Raw genomic sequence first — 13155 nt, forward strand, 5'->3', positions numbered from 1 at the left:
TATAAGACAGACCCCATATTACCCCCCCTCCTTTTTTAAAAAAATTTGGGGTGCGTTTTATAATCCTGTGCGTCTTATAAAACGAAAAGTACGGTAATTTTATTTTCAATACTGTGGTATTTTGTTAGAAAAAAACAAAATTAAAAAAAAAAAAAACCTTCAAGGCTCCATGTATGTTTGTGTCTTGCCCTGTTATGTACACACTTCCCTCCAGCAATAAGGAAACTCTGCAAATATAAAGAATAATAATTTTAATAAATTGAGAGTCTCTGTTCTTGCTGTCGTACAGCCGGTCAGTCACACACTGTACATGACAAGTTCATGGTGGGGTCGGCGGTCTCCATTATTAGCGCCCTGTAATAGACGCACCGTCTGCCATCTTGTCTGTTGTAGATGATCCTGTCGTTTACATCCCAGACTCAAATATAAAATTGATATTACAGAACTAAAACCGTGAAGGAGCACTTAATGGCAATAAAGCGGTGATTACTCCAGGAGGTGATCGAGGCCCGGACACCGCGGCTCGAGAGAAGTTCTGGTTCGGAGCTTGGCTTTCTCCGATGATCCCAACAACCACGGTCAGTGGTCCACGTTGGTTTTTCCTGTATTACCATTGTCCCTTAGTGATTCCAGGAGACTGCCGATCCTCTCGCTGGCCGATATCTTCTTCTTCCTCCTCTGGGTGGTTTCTTTGTCAGAGCTTTTAATGAGTAATATTGAAGCGAGACCCCAGGGTTTCTCTTTCTGCGAGGATTTCTGCATCTGGTCTTGTAAGACGAAGGCGCTCTCCTGAGCGAGGTTCACAAACCTTTGTAGCTGGGGCTGGTTGACATTTTTGCTAATGTTTAGTGTCTGTTCGAATGGATTCTGGATGTAGAGAGCTGCGGCTTCTGGTTTGTTCTTTTCTTGGCCCTAAAACATCAGAAAAACACAAATCAGAATAATGAAGATCGATGCAGTCTAAATAGGCAAAAATTTGGATAGAGGCCTTCAAAAGGAGAGGAGACCATCTATTCAACAAATCAAATTTGCTCTGAGCTTCACAAAAAAAAAAATTAGATTCAGCAGATTCTGAATTTTTGGGGGAACTTGCCTAGTAGTATAGTCTGCAGTGTAGGCTGCTGAATAGAGTCCTAGGAAGGAAGTACTATAGTCATTTTTTTTTAACCCACCGTTTATCATGGTCTGAGCTTTGGAGAGATCTCAGAGCATAAAGGCCCAGTCACACACAACGATCCGAACTGATAAGGATCGCTGGGAGGTCGCTGGTGAGATGTCACACAGTCAAACCTTACCAACGACGCAGTAATGATCAGCGACCTGTATAACGATCTCGGCGGGCGTTGGGACCGTGTTAGGAGGTCGTTGGTAGGCGTCAAACACAGCGATGCGTCCTGCCCAGCAGGACATCGCCATTGAAGAAAATGGTCCGGACCATTCGGCAACGACCAGTGACCTCACAGCAGGGGCCTGATCGCTGGTAGGTGTCACACATAACGAGATCGCTGGCGAGATCATTGCTGCGTCACAGAACCTGACTCAGCAACGATTTAGCGAACTCGTATGTTGGGGCCTTAAGAAACATTTTTAAAGGGAACCTGTCAGGTGCAATATGCACCCAGAACCAGGAGCAGTTCTGGGTGCATATTGCTAATCCCTGCCTAACTGTCCCTGTATACACTAGCATAGATAAAGAGATCTTTAGAAGAAGGGAATTTTGTTTACTTACCGTAAATTCCTTTTCTTCTAGCTCCAATTGGGAGACCCAGACAGTGGGTGTATAGCTACTGCCCTCTGGAGGCCGCACAAAGAACTACACTTAAAAGTGTAAGGCCCCTCCCCTTCTGGCTATACACCCTCCCGTAGGAGTACAGATTCCTCAGTTTTAGTACCAAAGCAAGAAGGAGGAAAGCCAATAACAGTTTCAAAAACAAATTCAATCCGATAACACGATCGGAGAACTTAAGAAACAACATGAACAACATGTGCACCCGAAAAACGAAACCCTAAGAACAAATAGGGCGGGTGCTGGGTCTCCCAATTGGAGCTAGAAGAAAAGGAATTTACGGTAAGTAAACAAAATTCCCTTCTTCTTTTTCGCTCCTAATTGGGAGACCCAGACAGTGGGACGTCCAAAAGCAGTCCCTGGGTGGGTAAAAAAAATACCACATGAACGGGCTGTCAGACAGCCTCCTCCTACAGGTGGGCCACCGCCGCCTGAAGGACCTGTCTACCTAGGCTGGCATCTGCCGAAGCGTAGGTATGCACTTGACAGTGTTTGGTAAACGTGTGCAGACTCGACCAGGTAGCCGCCTGGCACACTTGCTGAGCCGTAGCCTGATGCCGCAATGCCCAGGACGCACCCACGGCTCTGGTAGAATGGGCCTTCAGTCCAGATGGAATCGGAAGCCCAGCAGAACGGTATGTGTGAAGAATTGGTTCCTTGATCCACCGCGCCAGGGTGGATTTGGAAGCTTGCGATCCCTTATGCTGACCAGCGACTAGGACAAAGAGCGCATCAGAACGGCGTAGAGCCGCCGTGCGAGAAATGTAAATCCTGAGTGCTCTCACCAGGTCCAACAGATGTAAACCCTTTTCAAATTGGTGAACTGGATGCGGACACAAAGATGGTAAAGTGATATCCTGATTGAGATGAAAGGAAGAAACCACCTTGGGAGAAAACTCTGGAATTGGACGCAGTACTACCTTGTCTTGGTGAAACACCAGGAAGGGAGATTTGCAAGATAACGCCGCTAGCTCGGACACTCTTCGAAGAGACGTGACCGCCACAAGAAAAACTACCTTTTGTGAAAGCCGAGAAAGGGGAACCTCTTTCAAAGGCTCGAAAGGCGGCTTCTGGAGAGCAATGAGAACCTTGTTCAGATCCCAGGGTTCCAATGGCCGTCTGTAAGGAGGAACGATATGACAAACTCCTTGGAGAAACGTGCGTACTTTAGAAAGCTGTGCCAAGCGCTTCTGAAAGAATACGGATAGCGCGGAGACTTGACCCTTAAGAGAGCTAAGCGACAAACCTTTTTCCAACCCTAAGGAAGGAAAGAAAAATTGGCAATGCAAATGGCCAGGGAGAAAACCCTTGAGCCAAGCACCACGCTAAGAAAATCTTCCACGTTCTGTGATAGATCTTAGCTGAGGATGGTTTTCTAGCCTGTCTCATTGTGGCAACAACTTTATGGGATAAACCTGAGGCCGCTAGGATCCAGGACTCAATGGCCACACAGTCAGGTTCAGGGCCGCAGAATTCAGATGGAAAAACGGCCCTTGAGACAGCAAATCTGGACGGTCTGGAAGTGTCCACGGTTGGCCTACCGTAAGATGCCACAGATCCGGGTACCACGACCTTCTTGGCCAATCTGGAGCGACGAGTATGGCTCGATGGCAGTCGGACCTGATTTTCCGGAGAACTCTGGGTAACAATGCTAGAGGTGGGAACACATAGGGGAGTCGGAATTGCGACCAATCCTGAACCAAGGCGTCTGCCGCCAGTGCTCGGTGATCGTGAGACCGTGCCATGAAAACTGGGACCTTGTTGTTGTGCCGTGACGCCATCAGATCGACGTCCGGCGTCCCCCAGCGGCAACAGATCTGCTGAAACACGTCCGGGTGAAGGGACCATTCTCCTGCGTCCATGCCCTGGCGACTGAGAAAGTCTGCTTCCCAGTTTTCCACGCCTGGGATGTGAACTGCGGATATGGTGGACGCTCTGCTTTCCACCCACGTCAAAATCCGTTGGACTTCTTGAAAAGCTTGGCGACTGCGTGTTCCCCCTTGGTGGTTGATGTACGCCACCGCCGTAGAATTGTCCGACTGAATCCGAATCTGCTTGCCTTCCAGCCATTGTTGGAAGGCTCGCAGGGCAAGATAGATTGCTCTGATTTCCAGAACATTGATCTGCAGGGTGGACTCTTCCAGAGTCCACATCCCCTGAGCCCTGTGGTGGAGATACACCGCTCCCCACCCTGATAGGCTCGCATCCGTCGTGACCACTGCCCAGGACGGGGGAAGGAACGACTTTCCCTGTGACAATGAGGTGGGGAGAAGCCACCAACGCAGAGAGTCCTTGGCAGTCTGAGAGAGGGAGACAGTCCTGTCGAGGGACGTCGATTTCCCGTCCCATTGGCGTAGAATGTCCCATTGTAGAGGGCGCAGATGAAACTGCGCGAACGGGACTGCCTCCATTGCTGCTACCATCTTTCCTAGGAAATGCATGAGGCGCCTCAGTGAGTGCGACTGGCTCTGAAGGAGAGATTGCACTCCAGTCCGTAACGAGCACTGCTTGTCCAGTGGAAGCTTCACTATCGCTGATAGAGTATGAAACTCCATGCCAAGATAAGTCAGAGATTGGGTCGGGGTTAGATGAGACTTTGGAAAGTTGATAATCCACCCGAAACTCTGGAGAGTGTCTAGTGCCACCTTCAGACTGTGTTGGCATGCCTCTTGAGAGGGTGCCTTTATAAGCAGGTCGTCTAGATACGGGATGACCGAGTGACCCTGCGAGTGCAGAATAGCTACTACTGCTGCCATGACCTTGGTGAAGACCCGGGGGGCTGTTGCCAGACCGAAAGGTAACGCTACGAACTGTAGGTGTTCGTCGTGTATGACGAAGCGTAGGAAACGCTGATGCTCTGGTGCGATCGGCACGTGGAGATACGCATCCTTGATATCTATTGATGCTAGAAAATCTCCTTGAGACATTGAGGCTATGACGGAGCGTAGGGATTCCATCCGGAACCTCCTGACTTTTACGTGTCTGTTGAGCAACTTTAGATCCAGGACGGGCCGATACGATCCGTCCTTTTTTGGGACCACAAACAGATTGGAGTAAAAACCGTGACCTTGTTCCTGAAGCGGGACGGAGGTCACCACTCCTTCCGCCTTTAGAGCGGCCACCGCCTGCAACAGAGCATCGGCTCGGTCTGGTGGTGGAGAAGTTCTGAAGAAACGAGTTGGCGGACGAGAACTGAACTCTATCCTGTACCCGTGAGACAGAATATCCCTCACCCAACGGTCTTTGACGTGTGACAGCCAGATGTCGCCAAAGTGGGAAAGCCTCCCACCGACCGCGGGTGTGGGAATCGGAGACCGCAAGTCAGGAGGACGCCGTCTTGGCAACGGTTCCTCCGGCTGTCCTTTTTGGGCGTGACTGAGACCTCCAAGAATCTGAGCGTCTCTGGTCTTTTTGAGTCTTTTTTGACGAGGCGAATTGGGACCTGCCCGGTCCTCGAAAGGACCGATAACCAGACTGACCCTTCCTCTGTTGGGGTCTGTTTTGTCTGTGTTGCGGTAAGGATGAGTCCTTACCCTTGGAGTGTTTGATGATTTCATCCAAACGCTCTCCAAACAATCGGTCACGAGAAAAAGGCAAATTGGTTAAGCACTTCTTGGAATGAGAATCTGCTTTCCAATGTCTCAACCACAGGGCCCTACGCAAAACAACGGAGTTGGCTGACGCCACTGCCGTGCGGCTTGTAGCGTCAAGAACAGCATTAATCGCGTACGACGCGAATGCCGCCATTTGCGAGGTCAATGGTGCTACCTGCGGGGCACATGCACGTGTGACGGAGTCAATTCGCGCAAGCCCGGCTGAGATAGCTTGGAGTGCCCATACGGCCGCAAAAGAAGGCGCTAATGACGCTCCAATCGCTTCATAGATGGATTTCAGCCAGAGCTCCATCTGCCTGTCAGTGGCATCTTTAAGTGCCGCTCCATCTTCAACTGCAACCAAGGATCTAGCTGCAAGCCTGGAAATTGGAGGATCCACTTTTGGACACTGGGTCCAACCCTTGACCACCTCAGGGGGAAAAGGATAGCGTGTATCTTTAAGCCGTTTAGGAAAACGCCTTTCAGGATAAGCGTGGGGTTTCTGGATTGCGTCTCTAAAGTCAGCGTGGTCCAGAAAAGTGCTTAAAGTACGCTTAGGGTATCTGAAATGGATTCTCTCGTGCTGCGAAGCTGACTCCTCCACAAGAGGAGCTGGTGGGGAAATATTTAACATCTTATTGATGTTAAATATAAGATCATTAACTATGGCGTCACCATCTGGTGTATCTAGATTGAGAGCGGTCCCAGGATCAGAATCCTGATCAGTTACGTCCGCCTCATCACCCATAGATTCATCTCGCTGGGATCCTGACCATTGAGATGAATGTGAAGGCCCGTCATAGCGAGCCCGCTTAGGCTGCCCGGGGCCATCGTCCGAGTCAGAGTCTTCACCCTGAGGTGTATATGCCCGTCCCGGAGCTTGGAGCTGAGGGGGACCAGGGGGCAATGATTGCACAGTGTCCGTGGCCTGAAGTACAGGCCTAGCTCGCAATGTGTCAAGAATTTGTGACATAGTGAGAGACATTCTGTCAGCAAAAGCTGCAAACTCAGTTCCTGTCACCTGGACAGCATTCACAGGTGGTACACCCTGGGACACGTCCAGCAGAGGTCCCGACTGTGCAAGCGCCGCAGGGGCCGAGCACTGCACACAATGGGGGTCCGTGGAGCCTGCCGGTAGAAAAGTCCCACAAGCGGTGCAGGAAGCATATAATGTCTGTGCCTTGGCACCCTTGCGTTTTACGGACGACATGCTGCTGGCTCTCTGCAATGTGAGAGAGTCTATAGCCAAAGGGCGACCAGCGCTATGCAATACAAAGTATTTGTAGAAACAAAATACTAAGAATAATACTGGCACAAGAGGGGGTGAGCCCTGAGGGCTGCTTACCGCCCGCTGAATAGCGGGTAAGAGGCTGCAGATTCCTTGTCTGGGTCTCCCCGGCTCCCCTCTGCAGTCAGCGTGTCAGCAGGAATGGCTGCCGGCGTCTGTGGAGAGGGGCGGTCCGTGGGAGTTCCCAAACAAAAGTGCGGGAAACAGTGTCCCCTCTGTGCCGATTGTGAGGGCTGGAGTATGTAAAAACGACTCCAGCCCTCAGCGCTGATGCACTGGCCAGCGTCCCGCCCCTCTCCTGACTGGCAGGTCTGGGGGCGGGAACGAACGGAAGCAGGCCGCAAAAGCCGGGGACTCGAGTTATCAGCACGGCCGCCGTAAAAGCGCGGGCCGCGCTGAAGTCCCCGGCGCACCACAAGTGCCAGCCGCGCCGCAGTCCCAGCGGCCGGCATGACCGATTCCTAGACGTGGCCAGCGTCCCGCCCCTCTCCTGACTGGCAGGTCCGGGGGCGGGAACGAACGGAAGCAGGCCGCAAAAGCCGGGGACTCGAGTTATCAGCGCGGCCGCCGTAAAAGCGCGGGCCGCGCTGAAGTCCCCGGCGCACCACAAGTGCCAGCCGCGCCGCAGTCCCAGCGGCCGGCGCGACCGATTCCTAGAAGTGTGCCTGCTTCAGCGAAGCTGAATGAGGCCATGGCACAAGCGCCGTAGCGCTGATGTCCCCCGGCGCACTACAACACCCAGCATGCTGCGGTGTGAGCGCCAAATGCACGGGGACACAGAGTACCTTGAGGAAGCAGGGCCATGTCCCTGATGTACTCCGCTCCATCCAGCATCTTCTCCAGGGGCTGTAGATGGAGCACGGTCTCAGTGCCTGGAGACCGGTAAATCCCACTTCACCCAGAGCCCTGTAAAAAGGGATGGGGAAGGAATCAGCATGTGGGCTCCTGCCGCCGTACCCGCAATGGGTACCTCAACCTTACAAACACCTCCGACATACAGTGGGGTGAGAAGGGAGCATGCTGGGGACACTATATGTGTCCTCTTTTCTTCCATCCGACATAGTCAGCAGCTGCTGCTGACTAAAAACAATGGAGCTATGCGTGCGTGTCTGACCTCCTTGCGCACAAAGCTAAAACTGAGGAATCTGTACTCCTACGGGAGGGTGTATAGCCAGAAGGGGAGGGGCCTTACACTTTTAAGTGTAGTTCTTTGTGCGGCCTCCAGAGGGCAGTAGCTATACACCCACTGTCTGGGTCTCCCAATTAGGAGCGAAAAAGAAAAAGCATTTCTAAAAATCTTTGATATGCTAATGATCGCAGGGACTAGTCACAATAGCGTTACATGCTCGTGACTAATCCGTCATCTTAGCATTTTAGCACACCCACAGGGGCATGATAACTTGCTATTCAATGCCCATTGCCCAGCGTCATTAGCAGTGACGCGCATACCTGTCTGCTGTCACCGCATCAGATGCTGGGCAATGCGCATGATCAACAGTCCCGGCCCTTCCGATCATGCACACTAGACCTCTCTGAAGCCGGGACACGTACACCCGGTTTCATAGTGTGCGTGACCAGAAGTGCGGGGTATTCTGATCATGTGCACTGATCCTAAACCCGGCGTGTGATGTGATGACAACGGACACAGGTACGCACGTCATCATTGATAACACAGGGCAATGGCCATGAAATAGCATGTTAGCACGCCCCGGTGGGCATGCTAAACATGCTAAGAGGGCGGAATGAGCGCAGGAAGTAACACCCCAGTGACTAATCTCTTCCCTCATTAGCATATCAAAGGATCTTTAGAAATACTTTAGCCTTCATGTGAAAATAGCCAAACTATTCCTGAGCCACAGCGTGTATAAAACTCCGAAGCTGCATTTAAAATGCTGCAGGTTTCAGAGCTGTAATCTCCCAGTGTTCCTTGGGAACTCAATGTCTGTAAATCTTTCCTTTATAGAGAGAAGCCTGTACACCAGCGACAGTGCAAGCAATAAATGTAAAGCAGAAACTGCTGTGTGAATACGGACATGAAAATACAATAGCTATATGTGAAAATGAAAATATGACAGTGGAATCTGCATGACTGCCATGAACTTTAAGAATAAGGAGAAATGTAGCTATTGAATTGATCAATACAACAGAGCCCCAGCACCTCGTCACGGTATTCTCTTACGTTGGGGACCCTGGCTAATGTGTGTCCTCTCATGCAGTTAAAAAACTTAGTGTATGGGAAGCTGAGACCCAGGCTATACAGTGGAACCTTGCTTAACGAGAACAATCCGTTCTGGGACTGTGCTTGTTAATCAAGGTACTTGTTCAGCAGAGCAAGATTTCCCATAGGAAATCATTGCAATGCAGACGATCCATTCCACAACTTCTAAAATGTCCCATCCTGGTCCCCTATTCTATCATTCCACACAAACTCACACAAACTCACACAAACACACACAAACACACACAAACACACACAAACACACACAAACACACACAAACACACACAAACACACACAAACACACACAAACACACACAAACACACACATGCACACACATGCACACACATGCACACACATGCACACACAAGCACACACAAGCACACACAAGCACACACGCATTATATGCTCACCTTACCTTCCGTTCCATCGCCGGTCTGCTGGGACTTGCTGTTCTCTGGTATGGGGCCGGGCTGTGTAACGCGTTACCATAACGACGAGGCAGGAAGTTCCCGGCCAGAGCGCTGACGTCAAAGGCAGAGCCGCTTGCCTCTGATTGGCCAGCACTCTGCCTTTCATTAGCGGTGACAGGAAGTTCCTCCCTCGTCGCTATGGATGCAGAGACACAGCGTGGACTGGAGCGGAGCGGCGAACTACAGGACCCAGGAGGCTGGCGATGAAACGAAAGGTAAACATATTATGTTATATTATATGCTCACCTTACCTTCCATCGCAGGCCTCCTGGGTCTTTTAGTTCGCCGCGAGGACGCCGCGATGTACCCGGGAACTACAAGAACCATGAGGCCGGCGGTGGAACGGAAGGTAAGGTGAGCATAATACTGTATGTGTGTGCGTGCGTGCGTGTTTGTGAGTACATGTGCATGCTTGTGTGTGTTTGTGTGGACTGCAAGTGCGGGTCAGAGCACGGTGGATGGACAAAACCGGAAGTGTGTGCGGTGAGGATTTTGCTCGTCCAGCAAAGCTTTCTCGTAAAGCGAGTTACAAATTTACAGAAAGCTTTGCTTGTTAAGCGAAATTCTCGTTAAGAGGGTTACTCGTTAAGCGAGGTACCACTGTATATGTATTATGTGGACTGGTGGTAGGAGTGGAGTTTTTCGTTTGTGAACCCAACCCCACCCACTTCTATTGCCAGTCCACATTATACATCTATAGCCTGGGTCTCAGCTTCCCATACTCGGTAAGTTTTTTAACTGCATGAGAGGATACACATTAGCTAGGGACCCCAATGTAAGTATTCACACAGCAGTTTCTGCTTTACATTCATTCCCCTTGCACTGTCACTGGTGTGCAGGCCTTCTCTCTATATAGTGAAGTTTTTTAGGGTTTTTGCACCCAGTTCAGACTTAGCAGGGTGTTCCAGACGTTATTTCTTAATTGTAAATAGGAATAGGAATTTAAAGAAGAATCATGTTTATGTCAGACGGTGCATATAATATAGGAGAAGGTAATGCATTACAGGAGCTTATCTCACTTGTTGTGTCTTTGTTACATAGTTACATAGTTACTTAGGTTGAAAAAAGCCCTAAGTCCATCTAGTTCAACCTTCCTCCACCAGTTCTACATTTTTTCCCCAAGTTACTTATAACCTACAATGTTTTGTGTACTGAGGAAATCATCCAGCCCTTTTATAAAAGCTGTTCTAGTATCTGCCATTACTACCTCTTGTGGTCGGCATTCCACAGTCTGACTGCTCTAACTGTATGTCTTATGTTGGTAAAGAAAGAAAAAAAAAAAAGCTGGGTGAAAATAAGGTCACAATTTGATCACTACATAAGTGAACATAAAAGTCATCAGTAAATGACCCCAATGTTACGTATAGGTGCCGCCGGGCAGTGCACTCGGGATGTATATGGTAATATGGACGAATAGAGAATATGCACATTACATAGGAGGCCCCATAGTCACAGCCCTCTATGTATGATGCTGGCAGGTTTCTTCAATAATAACAATAGGTTTATGGGGGATTGCAGCAATCAGCGGGTGCACCCCTCCAACTATCCTCTACAGGAATCAGTCTCCATACACAATATACAAACCTTGCGAATATCTATACAGTTGGTTTTGAAGTCGAACTTTCCATAAAATTCCAGGAATTCAATAAGAAGATTATCTACAAAAACATAAAATTACACATTTATCATAATGACCTGGGTTACAGAGTTCTAGTAAAAGCGCGGCCGGTCACATCTTGTTCTTCCGATCATTTTCAAAGAAAAACCAAAAGACAAAAATAATATGGACGTATACCCTGCTGTAACTGATTAATGGCATAATAATAGTAATAATAATAATTTTATTCATTTATATAGCGCTATTAATTCCACAGCGCTTTACATACATTGGCAATACTGTCCCCATTGGGGCTCACAATCTAGAGTCCCTATGTCTTTGGAGTGGGAGGAAACCGGAGAACTCGGAGGAAACCCACGCAAACACGGGGAGAAGATACAAACTCCTTGCATATGGTGTCCTTGGTGGGATTTGAACCCAGGACCCCAGCGCTGCAAGGCTGCAGTGCTAACCACTGAGCCACCACAAGACTGAAGTGCTAACCACTGAGCCACCACAAGACTGAAGTGCTAACCACTGAGCCACCACAAGGCTGCAGTGCTAACCACTGAGCCACCATGCCGCCCATAATGCATATAAAGAAAAATAGAGGACTATACCACCGCGACAAGGTGTACCCATTCGGGACAGAACCTACACTCTCTAATATTAAAATCTTACCATGGGTCAAAATAGACCTCAATGTGAATAAGGGCTGAGATGGCTTTATGCTTTTTTTTTTTTAATCAAAAACAGTGTTTACTAACTCCCCCTATGTTTATTTATATGTACTATGCTTTTATTCAGTTACAGCAGGGTATACGTCCGTATTATTTTTGTCTTTGGTTTTTCTTTGTCGTATGGCCAGTGTGAACATGAGCTTACAAGCTGCATGTGAACCAACTCATACTCCGGCTCACTTTTTTGTTTTTATATTTCTACCCAAGAAGTAGCTGGGAGGGGAAGCCGGAAAAACCTCAGCTCCCTTTTGTTTTTATGTCAGTCCTGTCTGCATCTCGGCTGGTAAGGTGGATTCAGACGGCCGTGACGTGGACAAATCTAGGCTGCAACACCGCGACGACCTGCAGACCTACTGAGCCGAACGTAAGAAATGGTGAGCTATGTCCGGCCGGTGACTGTGGTGCATAAGACCAAATCTAATAGAGTAAGCGCTGCCTGACAATACCCATTTACGAAGAGGAAACAACCATTTAACAATGCTTAGATGTATTGTTGTTTTTTCAGTTTCATGCCTCCCATTGAGCAGTACAATGTAGTCATATGTTCCCCCAGCTTCTGAATATAGGGAGGTGACCGCAATGGGGAATGTGGGGAGGTAACCGCAATGGGGAATGCGGGCAGGTAACCGCAATGGTGAATGTGGGCAGGTAACCGCAATGGGGAATGCGGGCAGGTAACCGCAATGGGGAATGCGGGCAGGTAACCGCAATGGGGAATGTGGGGAGGTAACCGCAATGGGGAATGCGGGGAGGTAACCGCAATGGGGAATGCGGGGAGGTAACCGCAATGGGGAATGCGGGGAGGTAACCGCAATGGGGAATGCGGGGAGGTAACCGCAATGGGGAATGCGGGGAGGTAACCGCAATGGGGACTGTAGGGAGGTAACCACAATGGTGACTGTAGGGAGGTAACCACAATGGTGACTGTAGGGAGGTAACCACAATGGTGACTGTAGGGAGGTAACCACAATGGTGACTGTAGGGAGGTGACCCCAATGGTGACTGTAGGGAGGTAACCACAATGGTGACTGTAGGGAGGTAACCACAATGGTGACTGTAGGGAGGTAACCACAATGGTGACTGTAGGGAGGTAACCACAATGGTGACTGTAGGGAGGTAACCACAATGGTGACTGTAGGGAGGTGACCCCAATGGTGACTGTAGGGAGGTGACCCCAATGGTGACTGTAGGGAGGTAACCACAATGGTGACTGTAGGGAGGTGACCCCAGTGGTGAATGTGGGGAGGTAACCACAATGGGGAATGCGGGGAGGTAACCACAATGGGGAATGCGGGCAGGTAACCACAATGGGGAATGTGGGCAGGTAACCACAATGGGGAATGGTGAATGTGGGGAGGTAACCACAATGGTGACTGTGGAGAGGTAACCACAATGGGGAATGTGGGGAGGTAACCACAATGGTGAATGTAGGGAGGTAACTACAATGGTGACTGTAGGGAG

At 49.6% G+C, this 13155-nt stretch overlaps 1 protein-coding gene across 1 annotated transcript in view; it reads right to left on the reverse strand.

Annotated features, from left to right (window-relative positions):
• Positions 1–236: 236 nt before the first annotated feature.
• The window catches only part of MTPAP (mitochondrial poly(A) polymerase), a 68633-nt gene continuing 55714 nt past the window's right edge, over positions 237–13155 (reverse strand). The window contains exons 8-9 of the mRNA XM_075315517.1: positions 10942–11015; positions 237–912 (exon numbers count right to left, since the gene is read on the reverse strand). Of these exons, the coding sequence (XP_075171632.1) occupies positions 580–912; positions 10942–11015 (407 nt within the window). The 3' untranslated portion in view covers positions 237–579. The remainder of the gene's footprint in view (positions 913–10941; positions 11016–13155) is intronic.

The sequence above is a fragment of the Anomaloglossus baeobatrachus genome, chromosome 6 (assembly GCF_048569485.1).
Source record: "Anomaloglossus baeobatrachus isolate aAnoBae1 chromosome 6, aAnoBae1.hap1, whole genome shotgun sequence".
Lineage (NCBI taxonomy): Eukaryota > Metazoa > Chordata > Amphibia > Anura > Aromobatidae > Anomaloglossus > Anomaloglossus baeobatrachus.